This window comes from Musca autumnalis, unplaced genomic scaffold (genome assembly GCF_047663935.1).
Source record: "Musca autumnalis isolate F117 unplaced genomic scaffold, ASM4766393v1 scaffold_5, whole genome shotgun sequence".
NCBI lineage: Eukaryota > Metazoa > Arthropoda > Insecta > Diptera > Muscidae > Musca > Musca autumnalis.
The window spans coordinates 48,071,172-48,090,844 of NW_027412088.1; the positions used below are offsets into that span (position 1 = coordinate 48,071,172).

Sequence of the window (19,673 nt, forward strand, 5' to 3'; positions counted from 1 at the left end):
TGATGTTTTCGCTGGGACACCTTTTTAAATTGTTCCCACCCGCTATAAAACATAAGTAACTAGTGTCCATGATATTCTGTTAGCTACTTCCCTAATCATTGATGAGACCAACTAAACCGCCATGTTATCACTATCAACAATTCCCATAAAAAGGTCTAATTAGTTCATTTTGAATACAATATACAATTCATTTATTAATAGGAAATTCATTAAATCGTTTGTTTAAATCGATTACACTTTTAGTGTCTTATAAATAATTTTTTTTTATAAAAAAAAATATCTCAAATAATGATTAATTTAAAGATAATAGTCAAAGTCTATCATAAATTATATAATCTGCATGTTATACGACTACTTACACGAAGTGGTATGAAATTAGGTTAGGATGATGATTTAGGTTTTGATGAATTATTTGTAGGTTATGTTACCTTGGTTTACTGCCGATGGATCGAGCTCAATACATGCGGTGTTGTATAATTCTGCAAATATAAAAAAACAATTAACACCTATCCAAACCCTAACCTCTTTTCTCAATTTTGATGCAAATTCTTACATTGATTATACCTTTTATTCACGGAGTAAACCGTGCAATAAAAAGAATTTACTTTAATAAACTCTAACATGCAAGTTATATAGAAATTATTTACAAATAATTACATTTTTAAACATTTTAAGATTAATTAATTAATGAAACATTCACACAAGTGAAAATCACATTGTTTTAAGCAAAATTGTATGATCCGTTTCTTATGTTTTAATTATCAAGATAAAATAAATTTAGCGAAGGCTAAGTTAATTATTGGCAAAAATAGAATCACGTAAAAAAATTACAAAATTCACAATAATACTTATTAAAAGTTGTTTTTTTTTTTATAAATTATTGCTGGCTTTGTTTAGCCGACGGCAAATCATCAAAATCATCGAAAAGCTGTCATTATTTAGAAACTGTACATATCAGGAACAGCAGAGCTCATTAGAAATCACCATTAACACCATTAATATGTCTCACTCCCTCTTATGGGTATCCATTGGCAAATTACTGATGGGCGTTGGTTATGAAGATTCGCTATGCAAGCGAGACGGTAAGGAGAGCCTGGATGCTTCCACGTTGGATGATGCACTTGTCCAAAAAAGGGTAAACTTTTATACTATCGCTGAATTATTTGGCATTAATTAAGCCATAGAAAATACCAGTTTTTTTATAAAAATTCCTTTATAATTTTCACGGTACTTTTAAATTATTTAATGTTCGTTGCAAAAACAGTATTTTGGTTACTTAAATCGTTTATCAAGGCTTATGATTTAATTTCAAAGTTCTTTCAAAGTATATTTTATTTTTTCGTTGCTTATTATACTGTTCCACTAGAAAAATGTTTTAACTTGAGTGGTCAACGATCAGAATAGAAGAGCTCGAAACAGAATTATTAAATTCCTCATTACCCTAGCAACATAGCAGGTTTTCTTGTCTTTCTTTTTATTAAATTTTGTAGCTTTGTCTTGTCGTGGTTAAACGATTTCTACCATTACATATTGTTTTTGGCGACTACATTTGCATACTAAAAAAAAAATTGTCCACGGCTTGTAAAATAGAGCCACATGAAATGCCATACATTGTACTCGATAGTATAACAGTTGGCTCTTGTAATATTACAATCAAATATAACACTTAGATTCCTCCATGCATAGCTGAATGAAGAGAATATATTGGTTTGTTTTGAGAGTGATGAATGCACAACAATAGTATTTCTGGGTATGGAATATTCCATTAGTATGACAATGCAGATCTGTCCTACCTCTTTATGAATTTACTTAATCTGCTACAGATGTTGTTACTGTTTTTTTTTATATTTGCAGGACATACCCATAGTTATTGCTGGCAATAAATCTGATTTGGCAAAAACACACAGAGAAGTTAAACTGGAGGAGGTGACAGACTGGGTCTATTGTGAATTACCACGTTTAAGGTAAGTTATTGTTGTTACGTATATTTTGATGTGTCGATATTTGTATTTTATCTTGGTATTATTGTGTGTTTTGCGGTCATTGGCGTAATTGATGCGGCCGGTTTTGTGGTTTCACAAGCACAACATGACAGGCCAGCCTTCAAGTTGCCTACATACACACATATGTATGTATGTCCATTACATTGATTTGAATGATTGAACACACACAAAAATGACACCTTCTCTGTTCGATTTTATGGTTTGAAAGAAAAATTGTTATAGAAGTGGAAAAATGTCAGCAGGCAATCTTATAGCAATATGTCAACTTTTTTTGTGTTTACCATCACCTACACCATACGTCCTCCGATATTATTATGACATTAAAATTGTTCTAGCAGAAGCAGATGCTACAAAAATACAAAAATGGTAGTATTGAAACATTCAAACATTTCGATATACATACATACTACCAAGAGGGTGCTGCAAGGTGGCGGGTTCTCCGATACCGGATTGCCCCGGAACCACAAAACACCCGTGTTCCGGGCAACGACTGCAAACTCAGTCTACAAAAGTTTGTATTTGTGTCGTTTTTTTGTTGTTTTTTGTTGTTTTTTTTTTTTTTTGTTAGAGAGCAGAATATCCCGAAATGCCTGTCCGGATTTTTTTTTTTTTTTTTTTGATAAGTGCAGGGACGGAGGAAACCCCAGTACCAATTTATAGGTTGTTCTGGACTTATCCATGCGAGGGACTACGTTCCTGCATACTGCGTGAACACAGGCCCTAGTGAGTCATCGTAATCAGAATACGCGAATCCCTCGAAGTCCCCCCCAAACAGCAGCCAAACAAACAGCACTTAGCACCAGCCGTTGCTGTTCCAATCCCTGAAAAAGCATTAGTTATAAAATTTAATTGCAACTGACTCCGAGGTAAGATCGAAGAAATAGCCGAAAAATATCACCAAGCTTAACAACAACTGTAGATTAGAACATTGTGATAGCTACGACGTTCTGAGGTAGGATTGCACCAGAGTGGAGGTGGGGGATTAGCTTTCCTATTGCATAAGTCTGTTAAAAACAAACGTATATCGCTCGAGCCTGGCCGTACATGGGGATAGCAGCAATGACCTGGTTGAACAAATTACTATGGGAAATTTGAGGCCCCAGTGGCACATGTTAACATATTCCAATTGTGCTCAAACTTTGGCAATTTTAAAATCTAACAACACATTTCATGGGGTGAGCATAAAAAAATCCGGCATCCATTTTTTAAAACCACCCTAGTATACATGCAGCCGATAAATAGCTGAAATCCAGGATATAGGCCCAACACTTGCCCGCTTTTGGAATAACCATCTGGTATTGGTGGACTTTAAGGCTTCAACATGAGTTGTGGCATTCGGTCCTCGGAAACGACCAGAGGGATATAGTGCTGTCTGAGCAGATTTATAGCTCTACGTTTTGAACGGTCAACGAGGACGTTTGCACCACAATTAGTAGAGAGTGTCACAGTTCGACAGACAGCATAGTGTCATCTGGTCTGACAAATGATGTCACGTGGCGACCAGTCGTTTATCTTGGGTCAGACCATCTCCCCATTATTGGGCAGATCAGCAAAGCGCAGGATTTCTTCACATCTGAACCCCGCACTTTCATTAATCGAGGGGAAGCTAATTGGGCAGTTTGAAAGGGCTCACTAAGTACCGCTTCAGAGATCTGCCCAACCCTTCGGAAGTTCGGGCAGCAGAAAGGACGATCCGAGACATCATCACTGCTCCAGTCGCTTGCATATACATACCTGCTGGTCTTCTACCCGAAGTGAGAGCAAATTTCCCAGCCGAGGCGACGGTATTAGCAAATATCGTCATACTTATTTGCTAATACCGTCTCCTCTGCTGGGAAATTTGCTCCCACTTGGCACTTCGTACTGCCAATCCCAGCGACACCAGAGTCAGAGAGTTGACACTGGAAGTTAACAAGTTGGTCGGTGAGCACAAGGGGATAACGTGGCTAAACCACCTGAAGAGTTGCAACATTGGGGTAGGAATAAATGAATTTTGGGCAACGGTTAAGTTACTCTCGAACACCGGAAAGATGAAAGATAGGACCTGAATCACGTTTGGCGGCGTTACGCTGACTGATCCGAAGAGATGTGCAAGTTATTTAAATCGACAGTTAGTCGAGAAACCCGGAAGTGACAGGGCGAAGAGAAGATTATTGCGTCGCATTAGATATCTTTCTGCCGAGGAGGAGCCACCACAATTTACAATGGATGATGTTGCGAATGCCATCAGGAACACTAAATCACCCGAATCGTTGGACCCTCATGGAATCTCCGTGTTAATGCTGAAATTATTGGATGAGCCAGGAGTTAAACATTTCAGCAAAATTCTCAACCTTTCGCTCGCCACCCACATAGTACCCGAAGTGTGGAAACTGTGCAGAGTAGTCCTGCTACTGAAGCCACGCAAGGATGTCAGCAAAGGTGAATCCGAAAGGCCGATTTCGATTTTGTCGCCCGTAGCAAATAAACGTGTAGCTTTAATCCACTCCAGCGTCAGAAATAGATAACCAGTTGCCGGTGATTAGTTTGGGATCCGAAGGCAGCACAGCACGATAACAACACTGCACAACATTTCCACACATATGACTCAACCAGAGCAAGCCGTGTGATAGAACAGTGATTGCGGCGCTCGATTTATCAAACGCCTTTGATATTGCCAAGCTGTTTGACATCATCGGGCCAAGTGGGTATCTTTGGAGTATCAAGTCACGCTCCATCCCTGATGTCATTTGTGAAAGGCAAAACCATATTTGACTGATCTAACCACCTATTTCCACTCGTGAAATATGCAAATACCCGTCCCTAAATCTACGGCCACTTTGTTCACCACATGGACTCCAGAGGTAAGCACTGAGTTCAATTTCATTGTCGATGCTCGCAGAATTACGAACAACAAATCCCTAGCCGGCAGCACTTGGGGTGTAGATAAAGAAACCTTGTTGACCATGCAATGGGTCAGTCTGTGATAAGCTATGCGGCGTCATTGTGGTTCGCTATTATAAGTGCAACACGATGGAAAAATATTCAAACCTGTCAGAATTACGTCCTGAAATCTTCATCATCTTCCTCATGTCATCAGTGGACCATCTTCATGAGGAGAGAGAAATTCGTCAGTGCAGCATGCTTTCGTTGCAGTATTTGCTCGGGTATTATAGTGAGTGCCATCCGAATCACCATATGGTGGATAGGGTAACCCACCTAGGCATGTCAGTTTGGATCTCCATGGTCTAGAAAGAGAGGTCACCAAGATCTACAAGAATATCAAACAACTATCCTGTGAATGCAGTCCTCGGAGAACATCCCCCTTCAATCGTAGCTGAGGAACGTCAGATGCCACGACAAAGTCGGGCAGTTTTGGATGACTACGCTCTAGATGGGGCAGCCGTCTATATATGGATTTAATTTTGTTTGGAAGTAAATAGTGATCATATGGTGTTTGCAGCTACCCAAGTCTGCGGTACTTAGTACATCGAATTAGTGAACGATTTTTTAATTTTATAATTACTGGAGTGGGAAAAAATTGTATAAAAGTGTATATCGATATTATTTGCTGTTTGAGTGGCGAAAAGTGAGTACTTTAAACGTATAAAGGTTCAAGCTGCAGAGGTTTGCAGACGAACATATTATTTCTCTTCTTCAGTGACCACTGCACTCAGGGGTTACCCCCTTTTTTAACAAAATGTTTTGCGGTGTGGGCTATAGCGCGAAAACGAATGAACCGATCACCATAAATTTTTGTGGGCTTCTTAAGTACGTAATAATCTTGTAATAAAACGACAAACTTTTTAAAATATATATTTTTTAAAACAAGTAAAAAAGTATTAGTCGGCTGAGCCGACAGAGATATACCCTCAGCCTATGTGAATTGAAAGTTTCATCTACGGATAGATCGAATGTATTTAGGGTCTTTTCAGAATTTTGAGGCCCTTTTTGAACATTTGAATTTACAGACAAAAATGTTGATTAGGATTAAAGTTCAAAATTGTTGCGGAGGAGGTACTTGAAGGAATGGACCGACATAGTCCATTATGAAAGTGGAGGGTTCGTTATCTATCGAAAAGATATGACTCCCAAAATCTTTTCGATAGATATCGTACCCATTAGTCATTTCAGCGGGTCATCGTATAACATTTGGACCAGTATGCCAGAAAGCATGAACATGTCCACGGAAAACATAATATAATATAATAGATCCGTTCCAGAGTTATCATGCGCTCCAACAACTACACACGGTGTCATAGGGGTTTTTTACAACTCTCAGGCTATGTTGTCAGGAAGTATGGACTTGCCCCTGATGAATCTTGTACCGTCGTATGGGGGCAGTGAATACAAGTTGCTACAACAAAAATCAAAGCGATACGAGAGCTGGTCCTAAACTGAACATTTCCGAACTTTTGTGTGGGAGGTACCAGAAAGAGTGGACCGATTGAGTCCATATTGAAACCTCATCTAAATCTGGTAGAAATTTCACAATGTATAATGTATGGACCAAATCGGTTACTTCCTTCAAGAGTTATCGTGCGCACCAATTTTCCGAACGTTTCCGAATTTTTGTGGGGGAGGTACCGAAAGGAGTGGACCGATATAACCCATCTTCGAACTTAAACTAAGGTTGGGCAAAGTATTACGAAAGCCAAATGTTGGTTCGAATCGGTTGATCCGTTCGAGAGTTATCGTGCACAGCAGCCAGCCAGACAGACGGACGGACATTTCTAAGTCGACTCCAAATTGTCTGAAATGGATTTCGCCCAAACATACTTGGGGTCTAAAACCACTATTTCTATGAGGCACATTTTACCCGTATGAAAGTGTATATAACCTCGTTAGTATAAATGCAGAGGGTATAAAAATGGTGAACAGCGAAATTCAAGTTTCGATTTTTTACAAAAAAAATTAGCCGTTTTTGACCATTAATCGGTCAAAAAACGTTTTTAAAGGAAAATTCTCATATTTATAGACAAGAGTTTGATGTATTCCATAAGCTTACAAAAAATACGAAGACTGAACATCAAATGTCAGTCATTTCGGGTGGATATTGAGGCCACAACATTCAAAATACCGAAAATGGGGAGGAACGGTCCTATGGGGGCTATATGAAGACGAGGACCTACACCGACAGATTTGAGGTGAAAAGTTATCCCCAACGAAGACTTAATACCAATTTTCAGCCATTTCGGTGTGATAATGAGGCTAAAACCTATAAAATATCGAAAATAGGGAGGCACCGTCCTATGGGGGCTATATAAAGGAGTGGGCCTATATCGACAAATTTCAACGTACAAGTTTTATACCCCCAACGAATTCTAAATACCAAATTTCAGCGATTTCGGTGTAATAATGAGGCTAAAAGCTTGAGAAATAATAAAATCGGAAGTTACCGTTCTATGGGAGCTATATCAAAACATGGACCTACACCCACAATTCCCTGTTAGAATGTTTCATTCCTCTTCCTAAGACTAACCACCAATTTTCAGCGATTTCGGTTGGTCATTCTGACTAAAACTTTAACAATACCGAAAATCGGGAGGTACGGTTCTATGGGGGCTAGATCAAAACGTGGATCGATCATCCCAAATTGTCCTCGAGGTTGTAAGTCAATAATAGGTACGTGTACCAAAATTGATGCAACTAGCATAACTCCTTCTATTTTTGGCCAAAGTTAATATGAACTCGCGACATAGTGCAGCGTAGGTTTGTAGCTTTGTGGCTACAACCCATCAAAGCAGCTACATTCCTAGAACTGGAGAAAAACTCAGAGCCTGATTAAGCAGAAAACTAACTTACAAACATATCATCTACCGCTACAACAACAACTAAAAACTTTAGTGCGAAATGTATGAAGGAGTTGACTTAAATATTGGTTTATTTAGGGGCCCTTACCTCAGGGCGTTCCAAATCTGAACCGTAATTTTTTTTCTCAAAATCGGTAAAACTGAATTTATTTATTTAGTTACCCCACCGAAATCGCCTAAATTATAGCGGAATCAACAATCTATGCAATATAATATTTCTGAGAGATATCAAGCTATTTGTAGAAAATTAACTTATGTTGAAACTGAGGTATGGGGTATTGTAACTCGCGATCAGTTTTACTATACCATAACTTTTGACCGCATTTCGGTAAAATAAACTGTTTTAGCCCGATTCACCGAGGGGTTTCTTAAAATAATAATTTGAGCGGAAGCTGTGGTCGTACTAATGTAAAAAAATCGGAAAAAATCGTTGAATTAAACGAGTTTCATTGTGTTATTTTCCAATTAGTGGTTTTACAAGACAATGTAGAGCTTAATGCTCAAAGGAGAAGTTAAAGAGTACACTTCAGAGTTGAAGTTTCTAATGTATGATTTTTTAATATATCCACTGTATCTACCTCAAACGGATGCTGACATTTTGAAACCTGAAAAATGGGGTTTTTTGAATTTTTGCTCTAATCGGGACGCGCAGCTGGATTTCCCTAAAAGCTTATTATTTGATTGTAGTACTCGCGATTTCGCATTTTTTAATGTTAACATGAGGGTGGATCACAGTAATCTGCGCCCAAACACGAAATTTTTGTGCGTAAATTTTTCTCAAAAACCTATTTTTTTGGTTTAAAATTTACAAACGTCATTCGATTTCCGTGGAAACCCGCGTAAATTTAGTTTTTTTACGTTCTGAATCTAACAAGCCACGACGCGTAAAAATCCACCCACTAGATCGGCGGATATGATACCCCTCAAATTTTGAAAATTTACAAAAAATTTTTTTGAAAATATCGCATATTAAAACGCGTTTTGGATGTGTCAGTTCTACTTAAATAAATAGATCGATACGCGTGTTTAAACTGTGCGAAAACAGATATTTAAAAACTCTCGTAAATCCAGAGATAATAGATTTTTTTCAAAAATTGAGTGCGATGCTACATCCACGGTACTTGAAGGATCGCATTGAAACGGCATAGAATGATGTATTTTTTAATGGTGATTATTGAAATCGAATGCGCATAAAATGTAAATGAACTTCGCGGAAATTATGACCATTTTACAGTATTTTGCACCCTAATATGCAGCAGATGTTACATCGTGGCCGACAAATAGAATTTGACAAACTTTACATCAAATAAGAGGGATTGATTCGCTGTGTTGAAAAATCGGATGCGCATCATGTCATTTTCATAATTACGCGGTTTATATGCGTCTTAAATGTTATAATATTCAATATAACATTATTTTAACGTTATGCCACAATTGGAATTCCTTGTGATTTAATATAAGGTTCTAATAATATTATCCAATAGGAAAACTATAAGCGAAAAATTTGTTATAACGGAATATCATCATTATTGCGTGAAATTTTCACGAAAATGCCGAAGAACTCAAACATTTTTTTCTCCAACTTTTCCTATAAAACCATAAAAAAATAAAATTAGCACGGTGCTCTTGAAGCAAATTTAAATGGAAGGTGCTTACACCTGGGAAATTTTTGCAGATTTTGAAACTACAATGTTCGTAGATGAGAAAAATCAAAAAACGAAAAAAATCGCCGGAGCGCTTTTTAAATAAATCGCGATTCAAGTAGACATTTTTAGGGGTTGTTTAGGTTTTTGCGATGTTACTTGGAAACCGCATTCCCTATAAAAATGAAAACTAAAGAGAATGTTGTAGCTATCAAAATTTTCTACAAGTTTGACCTTTATGGTATTCTCGTCGGTTTTACCCCTTTTGAGATATAGAAGTTCAAATTGGGACAATTAAAATTCAATTCAATTCTGTATCGCCCCCTTGTAAAACAATGTCATGAAGGTTGCGCCTTAACTAACTTTTAATGAAAAACGCTTACACAGGGGACGTTTTTCTGAATTCTGAAACAGCAATGTTCATAGATAAGAAAAATCCAAAAACAAGAAAATATCGCTGTAGGGATTTTGAAATAAATCGCAGTCAAAATTCACATTTTTAGGTTTTCACGATTTTGCGTGGAAACCGCAAGTCCAATCGAAATGGAGCTAAAGAAAATGTTGTGGCTGTGAAAATTCTCCAGAGGATTGACGTTTATCATTTGTTCCCAGGCTGTACCAGTTTTGAGATAAAGAAGCTTAGTTTACATTTTTAGGTTTTTTTTGTTAGGGTTTCGCGATTTTGCTTGACTACGGCAAGTCTTATCAATATGGGACCTGAGCAAATCTTAAAGCTGTGAAAATTCTCTACAAGACTGGCATAAGTAACTTATCCTAGGTTGTACCATTTTTTAGATATATAAAATTAAGTTGGGAATTAGCAGTCATGACATTGTTTTATAAGGGGGCGATACAGAATTGAATTGAATTTTAATTGTCCCTATTTGAACTTCTAAATCTTAACAACGGTAAAACCGACGAGGTTACCATAAAGGTCAATCTTGTAGAGAATTTTGATAGCTACAACATTTTCTTTAGTCCCATTTTTATGGGACTTGCGGTTTCCAAGCAAAATCGCAAAAACCTAAACAACCCCTAAAAATGTCAACTTGAATCGCTATTTATTTAAAAAGCGCTCCGGCGATTTTTTTTGTTTTTTGATTTTTCTCATCTATGAACATTGTAGTTTCAAAATATGCAAAACTTTCCCAGGTGTAAGCACCTTCCATTTAAATTTGCTTCAAGAGCACCGTGTTAGGATAATATGATTTTAATTTTTTCCTAATATTTTCTTCGTATTTTTGCAAATAACATGAATATTATAGCTCCAACCTTCAGAACATAGGTTTCATTTTATTCCTCAAAATGTCTGGATGCTGTTACAATTTTTTTATATATTTTTCGTAAGTATGAGCGCTATTGTTTCAAAAATATGTTTATAAATACGTGAAATTATTTAACAAATTTGATTTTTCGCGAATCCATTGAGATTTTGCAATTATTTTTTGCATCATTGCAAAGGTTACGAATTCAGTAAGCGATAATAGGATATGACAGCTAAATATATTAAGCCGCGATTTTTTTTAGAATTTTTTCTAATTATCATAATTAAAACGGTCATATCTTTTGCGCGCAACGATCAAAGTTAGTAACGAAAACAGGAATGCAGATTTTTTTCTTAATCTGTGTACCAAAAATCATTGATGTAGTATCAACATTTTTTTTTTTGATTTTTTTGAAATGGAAAAGACAATTTTAGACATTTTTCCTGATATATATCAGGTTAAAATATGGACTATATCGATTCAATCCTTCGGGCTACTCTAAAATAGCTTTGATTTTTCTTGTAGCAACTTGTATTCGCTGCCCCATTACGAATGGCCCGAAATGTGTAAAAAAAACCCCTATGGTACCATGTGTAGTGGATTGATCGCACGATAACTCCCGAACGGATCAGCCGATTAGGTCCAAAATTACGAAATATTTTGTCCAAACTTAGTTTAAATTCGATACCTCCACCACAAAAGTTCACAACTTTTCGCTAAAATGGTGCGCACGATAACCCTCTAAGGCAGTAACCGAGTTGGTACTACTTTACACATCGTAATATTTCTGGGAACCTTAGATAATGTTCGAATATGGACTATATCGGTTTAGCTGGCAAACTATCGATATTCCCAACATTAGATATTTTCGATATTTCATTTCAGAAAATCGATTGCTATCGATGTTATCGTTGATTCGTCATCACCATTAATTTAAAAATGAAAATGGCGGAAATGTTTATGATTTTGTTAATATTTTGCACAAGTATTTCTCAGAAATATAAAAGAGAAAAAAAAAACAATTGCTTTAATTTAATAAAAATTAATATAAATACATTTAACTTTTACGAAAAATTTGTAGGAGTGTCTACGGATTTACTTTCTCACATCCACAAAACCGAAAAGCTGCGAAATTTCTATTTATTTCAATGAATTTTAGGTTAGGGGTTTTATTACGATAATATCGATAAACAAAACTACCTATCGATATAGATTTTTTTAAAAATAATAAATATTATCGAAAATGCCATCGATTTTTTGCCAGCTCTATATATCAGTCCACTGCTTTGGGTACCACCCAGAGTTGCCGAATTTGACGATTTATCGTCATTTTGACGATTTTTGGCTCAAAATAGCAAAATGACGGTTTGACGATTTTACCCCTCTAAATGACGATTTTTAGACTAATAGCCTAGACAGTCTCAATTTGCATTAACAGCCTTAATTCAAATTAATTTGAACATTATCCCCATTTCAAATGCACAAAATCAAATTGAATTTAAAATGAATTTAGCAATTTCAATATGGCAATGCTGTTAAAAATCAATTGTCTTTTGTCAAATTTCCATGTTTAAGAAAATGAAAAAGGAAAACAAATCAGCAATTTTCGCGTTTCTTTCAAATAAGTAGTGGTCTTTCGCGAATAGAATAGCAGCTAATCGTTTTTCGCGCCTTCTATCAAATCTATTTTTAAAATTTTTATTTTCACAAGCATTTCATTACCCACCATACCAATTCTATCGAAAATAATATCTTCTTCAAATGTTTTTTTACAGTTTTGCGACATTTTTTAACATTAAAAAGACCCAAAAATATCGCCAATAAATTAAATTTATTTTTGTGTTATTGTGGTGAAAAAGTCAATAATAGAAAGTATTGTTGTTTCGAATATTTATACAACTTTATGAAATGGTCTGCTGGGTACAAACAAACACCACAAACAGCTGTTTCATAAATGCAGAAACTATCGTCTGTCAGGGTAAAAAGTTAATTCAAATTAATGAATTTTTAATGCAAATTAACTCTGCCGTCTGTCTACGGTATAAATAACTTAAATCCAAATAATGCCTTTGTACACAAAAATCTTTGGTATTTGGTCTTCCTTTGGTGTACTAAAAGTTCCATATGGAACTTGTCGGTCCACCCCTTCATATAGCCCCCATAGAACGTACCTCTTTGTTGGAGGTAAAAGCCTTTCTGACTGAAATTCGTCGGTATAGGTCAACGTTTCGATATAGCCCCATAGAACGGTACCTCCTGATTTTTTTTTTAATTCTGAAGGTTGTGACGTCAATATCCCACCGAAAGACTGAAATTTGTTATTTAGGCTTCCATATGGTTATAAAAAATTCCAGAAGAGAAATATCAGTATAGGTCGGCGGGTTCCCATATCCCCCATAGAAGCGTACCTCTTGATTTTCGGTATTTTGAAGGTTTTACCGAAATATCGGAAATTTGGTATTTAGTATTCATTTAAATAAATAGAAATTTCGCGGCTTCTTTGAGTGTAAAAACGTTCTGCCAGAAATTTGTAGGAATATATAGACGTTTTGACACAGCCAAATTTTTACACAGGGTAGTCCTCGCGACTCACTTTACGCAATCTAATTTTTATTGGGGAAAAGTGCATACTGACTGAAAATTACCCTAAAAAACCCTATTACCATCAACTGTGGCTCCTAAAGGGTCGGTGCAATCTTTACACATCGTAATTGTTCTTCCAATCTTACGCCACAGTTGAAGATCGACTATATCGGTCCATTTCTTCCGGTGCCTCTCCCCACAAGTTCAAACATTTCGGCTTGAGAACGGGATGAGAACTGTTCGTGGAAAAATTTTAAACTTTATTTCGAATAGTTCTCACAATACTCATTACAACAATAATGTTTTGGAAAAACAACTGAGGGTATATCTCATCCGGATACTTTTTTACATGTTTTTTAAAAGCTCCGTTTCCGTACTTTTTAATGATAAAAGTTGCAAAGAGTGAACTGTGCAAGATGAGTTGCACATACAATTTTTTAAAAAAAGTACCGTAAAGGAAAAATGGAAAAACATCAAAAAACATTATTTACTGTTATTGATGAACTATAAGAACACAATGATTTTTTCCCTTTTTTTCCTCAGTCAGCTGTGCTGACGGAGATATCCCTCAGCCGCTGACAAAAAAAAAAATAAATAAAACCAATCACAATAATTATGCCGTATATAAAATATATAGATTTTGTATCACGAGTTTTCTTTAAAATCTGTACGTACCGTAATATGGGGCTATACCAAATCATTAACATATGGTAATATTCAAAAATGTTTTACAATCGTTGAAGTTGAGGTTCACCATTTATTAAGTCGCGAACTGTCAATATATTTTACACAATATGAATATATTTATATTAATTGAAGTGTTTTAGCCGGGGTCGCAAAAAATGAACCATAACAAATAATTTATGTGGAAGCTGTGTTGGTGGTAATAATAAAAAATGGGTAAAAATGTGTTAAAGTTTACAAGTTTTTGTATGTTCTTTCTTGATTTCTGGTCAAACCACGGAAAATTCAGACCTGAGCTCAAAGAAAGAATTGAAGAATGCTCCTTGGGCAACGATCGGGCCCTAAAATCGATGCTGACATTTTGAAGTTTTGAAATCTGGGTTTTTTGAATTTTTCTTATAATTAGATGGTGCAACTGGATAATATTTTCAAACTAGTTACAGGATTGTAGAACTCGCGATTCTACGTCGTTCGATGTATATCTCATGAGTGTGCTCCGTACAGCTTCCTAGTAATAGGAGTCCAAAGGCCAAAATTTGGTGCGTAAATTTTCTGAAAAAACCTATGTTTTGGCTTTAAAATTTACAACTGTCGTACAGGTACCCCTGAACCCCGCGTGATTTTAGTTTTTTTTACTTGCCGGATCTAATAAGACCTTTCGCGTTCGAATCCATCCACTAAAACACCAGATATAGATACCTTGAAAGTAGGAAATTCTGCAAAAATATATTTTGAAAATTCCGCGAATTGAACCACGATTTTCTTTGATTATTTTTACATAAATGTAATCCTTTATACGCGATTATAATATTTGCCAAAAAGGTGTGTCACAAATTACAAAGATTCGGGAGTAATATCCCTATTTATCCCAAAATAGGATGTGGTGGCACATCCGCAGTTCTTGACGAATCTGTCTAAAATCATATATTGACGTATTTTTAATAGGCGGCCATTGAAATCGGATGCAACTTATAATCATATGCACATCGCGCAATTTTTGCCCACTTGAATGTTTTTTGAATAGTAAGATGCAACTGATGGCACACTTTGGCCGCTGAATGAAACATGGGAAAATCCATGCATATTGATAGACATGGACTCCCTGTATCCGAAAAGCACATGCACCTCAACTGATTTAAACGGATTTGCGAATTACACGCTTTTTAACTTTTGTGTTTTTTCTTTGGTTGTAATTTCAATATTACGCTGTACTTCTTAACTCTATTGCTTATCATTCTAAGCAAATATACTTTCACGATGACAAACTATTTTTCTCGAAGAAGTTTTAGCTAAATACTTCAGGTTTTGTATGGAAATTTAGCGAAATAATAGAATAACTCCTAAAATGTTTCTCCAATTTTTCGTATTAAACCAAAAAATATATTTTTGAAATAATATTCCCACAATAAGTTTTTGTCTTTTGTTGTTGCTGTAATATGCATTTTATGAACCCAATCTTTATAATTTTGGTCTCACATATTTCTATGCGTTGTCTAGATGCTGTAGAGATTTTAAATTTATTTTTTTGAGATTTATATGGACTCTGAGTTAGAATAAATTAAATTTACTCTAAGATTTTTTCATTATTTGTTGATTTTCCGCGAAAATAAAAACAAATTTAGAAATATTTTAACATCAGTGGATAGATATAACATTCTGTTAACGATTTATACATTTATTTTCTTATTAAAACCCAAAGGGAATTTTTAAATATTTTTTCTTTATATGGGAACAAAACCCCCTATAACTTTTGGGTGCAGCATCCAATTTTGTGAACGCGAACATATTTGAAACCACAATTTTTTTTCTTAACCTAAGTACCAAAAAATCGCGGATGTGCTCACAAAAAAAATTAATTTTTTTTCTCAATGGTATTGAAAAGGAAATTTGAAATTTACCATATACCAAACATTTTTATTAACTAGACTTCTTCATAAAGACTCGAAATATTAAATTACGTTAAACTAAGTTTGAAAGAAATTTTTGAAAAGGTTTTAGAGTTATCTTGCACAATAGCCATTTTAGTATGTGCCGGGAGGGTTTTGGTCCTAGGACCATTATCTCAGGAAATATTGACTTACTCCGGAATAATATTGTACCGTTGAAAATGAGGCCGCTAGAACACCCTACTGAAAAAAAATCAAAACGATGCGAGAGGAGCTCTGTGGGAGGTACCCGAAGGAGTGGACCGATAAAGCCCATATTCCAACCTGACACATGACTGGATAAATCAATATGCAAAGGCTGCACCAATCAGAAACTCCCTGCGAGAATAACTTGCGGATTTGTCATTTTGTTTGGTGCCGTCAGGGATTCTTGGAACATTAAGGCCCATATCTCAGGAAGTATGCACTTGCGCAAGTTGTGCCGTCATAAAGGGAGTCGCAAGGACAACCTGCTGAAAAATAATTCAAGACGATCCGAGAGGAGCTCTTAAACATCACTTTAATCGAATTTTGTGTGGGAGGTACCCGAAGGAGTGGACCAATATACTCCATCTTCGAACCCGATCTATATCTAGAAGGAATAATACGATGTGCAAAGTTTGGACCAAATCGATTGCTCCCTTCGAGAGTTATCGTTCACACCATTTTACAGATAAATTTTGAACTTTTGTGTGGAAGGTACCCGAAGGAGTGGACCGATATGGCCCATATTGGAACTTAAACTAAGTTTGGACAAAATATTACGATACCCAAAATTTGGTTCGAATCAGTTGATCCGACAGTTGACTGACGGATAGACAGACAGAAGGACATGGCTAAATCAACTCCAAATTGTCTGAAACGAATTTCGTCCAAACATATTTGGGGTCTAAAACCGTTATTTCGATGTGCCTCATCGTATCAAAGTGTATATACCAGTTCTAGCCAAAAGGCTGAGGGTATAAACATTAATTAAAAACATTTCCGCCCAAATTATCCCAAATTTTCCATGTTAAGCTGACGATTTGACTATTTTCAACAAAATTTAGTCGACAACGCTTGTACCACCCTCCGTTCGAAGATCATTTGAAAGTGTGTACCGATGTTACTCGTGTGGTCCTGCGATATTATGGTTTTCCTGGGCAAGCCAATACTTCCTAACATAATGGTCTAACACCTCTAAGTTATACCGTGGCCAACTGAAATGACTGGAGGCCTTCGCAGCACTTTTGTACAAATCTGTACTGATATGGAACAAAATTTTTATTTTTCGTTTCTCGGTATCTTATGTAATTTTAGCAAAAATTCATTAACTAAGATGAACTTCAATGCGCCGTTCTAACTCGGCGATAAAATAGAACGTTACAATTTGTTTTGAACTCAACGTAACTTTTTGTTTAAGGTAACGTATGAACTATATGAATAATTGTTAATATGTTAATTATACGCAACATAAAACGGCATAATAAAGAGTTCATTATTATCTTAGACACATATGTACATATGTATGTATATTACATATGCAATTACTTCTAAGGAAACCTTGAATTTAATATTATATAATTAATACAAAATCACATAAGTACCGAATTCTCTTTAATATTCTTATAAAATTATGATATACAAACATATACTTTAATACTTCTGAAGAACAATTCGAAAAACTACAGATATTTTAACAATATGTAATTAGAAAATTGTACATACACAAATAAATACATACATATATGTTTCTGCAGAAATTTGTTGGGAGCATCCTAAGAAGGATAATAAACGACAAGAGATGCATGCAATGATAAAATGCCATGCCATGGAATAGTATTTGACTACATCTGTTTCATATTTATGATGCCAGGTTCTTGGTGCAAGTGTGTGTTAATGTGTGTGTGTGTGCAGAGCAATGAACGTTCTTGACAAATAACACCATACGCAAATACACAACTAAACTACACATACATGCACATATGAATATGGTCATATGAGACTGAATAACAATAAAAAACACAACAACAACAACAACACTATCAGCAGAAACTCCCATTCTCTGGCAGCCGTCAGCCCGATCGTTTATTATCCATTAACTGGTTGGCATTTTGAACGTAATAAATTGCATTTAGTTGGCCATAAATACCGCATAAACGAACGATTTTTACTGCTGCTTTGAATACAAAAATAAAAACCAAACCGAACAAAACAAAAATGGCACATAATATACACTAGAATGCGTTCCATGGATTTCATGCCAGCCAGTCAGCCAGCCAACCAGACCAAACCAAAGTTTTAGTTGCCATAACAGACAGCAAATTGCAAATGAAGTTTTACTTTTCCAAACAGACATTATAAAGTGGAGCAAAAACCAAAAAAAAATTGTTTACTTCCGAGGTCATCTACCGCCAGAACAAAATAAAGTTGGCAGAAAATTAAGTTCTTTTTTATTTCAAGGCAATTGGTCGAATTACGCATTGCTCCAATAAAGAGGTCAAAGTTGCTAGAGACAAACTATTGAAAGTGATTAATTCTTTTTTTAATTTGAGGAAAACGTTATAGTGAACGCACTGGCAGATGTACTTGAAAGGTACAAAGGCGCTATTACTGCCATAGAGGAAATACGATGGATTGGGAAATGCCTCACAACAACACCTAAAGGTGGGCCACTATTATAGCTGCCATGACACAAATCATGAGTTTGGTTGCGGATTTGTAGATAGTCGGAGGTTAACACATCTGATCTCCAGCTTCACCCCAGTGAATAAAAGATTTGTACGGATGCGGATAAAAGCAAAATTCTTCAACATAAGCTTTATTTGCGCACATAATCACGACGCAGTTACAAGGACGAACAAACAAAATATATATTCTACGAACGCTTAGAAGAAACATATGACCGTTGTCCTGCCCATGACAATAAAATTATTCTAGGCGATTTTAATATCAAAATTGTAAAGAAGAATAACTTTGGCGGAACGGTCGGGAATTTCAGTCTCCACACTGAAACCTCTGACAGTGGAATGAACCTGTACCAAAGCTTCGCTGCAGCAAAAACATGGTAGTTAGCAGTACCAGGTTTTAAGCATATCGATATTCGTAAGGGCACCCGGCTGTCTCCAGATCAAAGAAGAAGTAATCAAATTGATTATGTTATGATAGATGGAAAGCAATTATCAAGCGTGCTCGATGTAGATCGTTCTGAGGAGCAAACATAAATTCGGACCACTACCTTGCCGCAAAGATACGTACCCGTCTAAACATTGCAAATTAAGCGCGAACAGATACAACGCGGAAGTTGGACATCGGTAGTTGGTCAAACATACAGCATATTCCACTCAACTAACCCAATTGCTTAATGAAAGTACTCCTCGTACCGATAGCATAACAGCACAATGGCAAAATCTTGCCCACTCCATGAAAACAGCCGCAAAATCCATACTTGACTACCGGAGATCTTCACCAAGGAATCCATAGTATGACCAGGAGTGTCGAGCTGCTACCGAAGAGAAAAATCCGGCATATAGGGCTACTCTACAAACAGTAGCAACGCGTAGCGCACGAGAGAGATATCGGGAAAAAAGGAGAGACGAGAAACGTCTTTTCCACAGGAAAAAGAGAAAAATGGAAAGGCGGGAGTGTGAAAAGATCGATAGATACAGAAACCAGAACGAAGTCCGAAAATTCGACCAAAAAGTGAAACATCAAACTTATGGCTTTGGTACAGGTACATCCTCCTGTAGAGACCAACAAGGTAATTTGGTAACTGATACATATAGTGTGTCCATGGTAT

At 36.1% G+C, this 19,673-nt stretch overlaps 1 protein-coding gene across 2 annotated transcripts in view; it reads left to right on the plus strand.

Annotated features, from left to right (window-relative positions):
• Window positions 1–19,673, plus strand: part of LOC141387598 (GTP-binding protein Di-Ras2) — a 234,292-nt gene that overhangs the window by 113,523 nt on the left and 101,096 nt on the right. For both annotated transcript variants that reach the window (XM_073957499.1, XM_073957501.1), the window contains exon 4: window positions 1,855–1,964. In XM_073957499.1, the coding sequence (XP_073813600.1) occupies window positions 1,855–1,964 (110 nt within the window). The remainder of the gene's footprint in view (window positions 1–1,854; window positions 1,965–19,673) is intronic.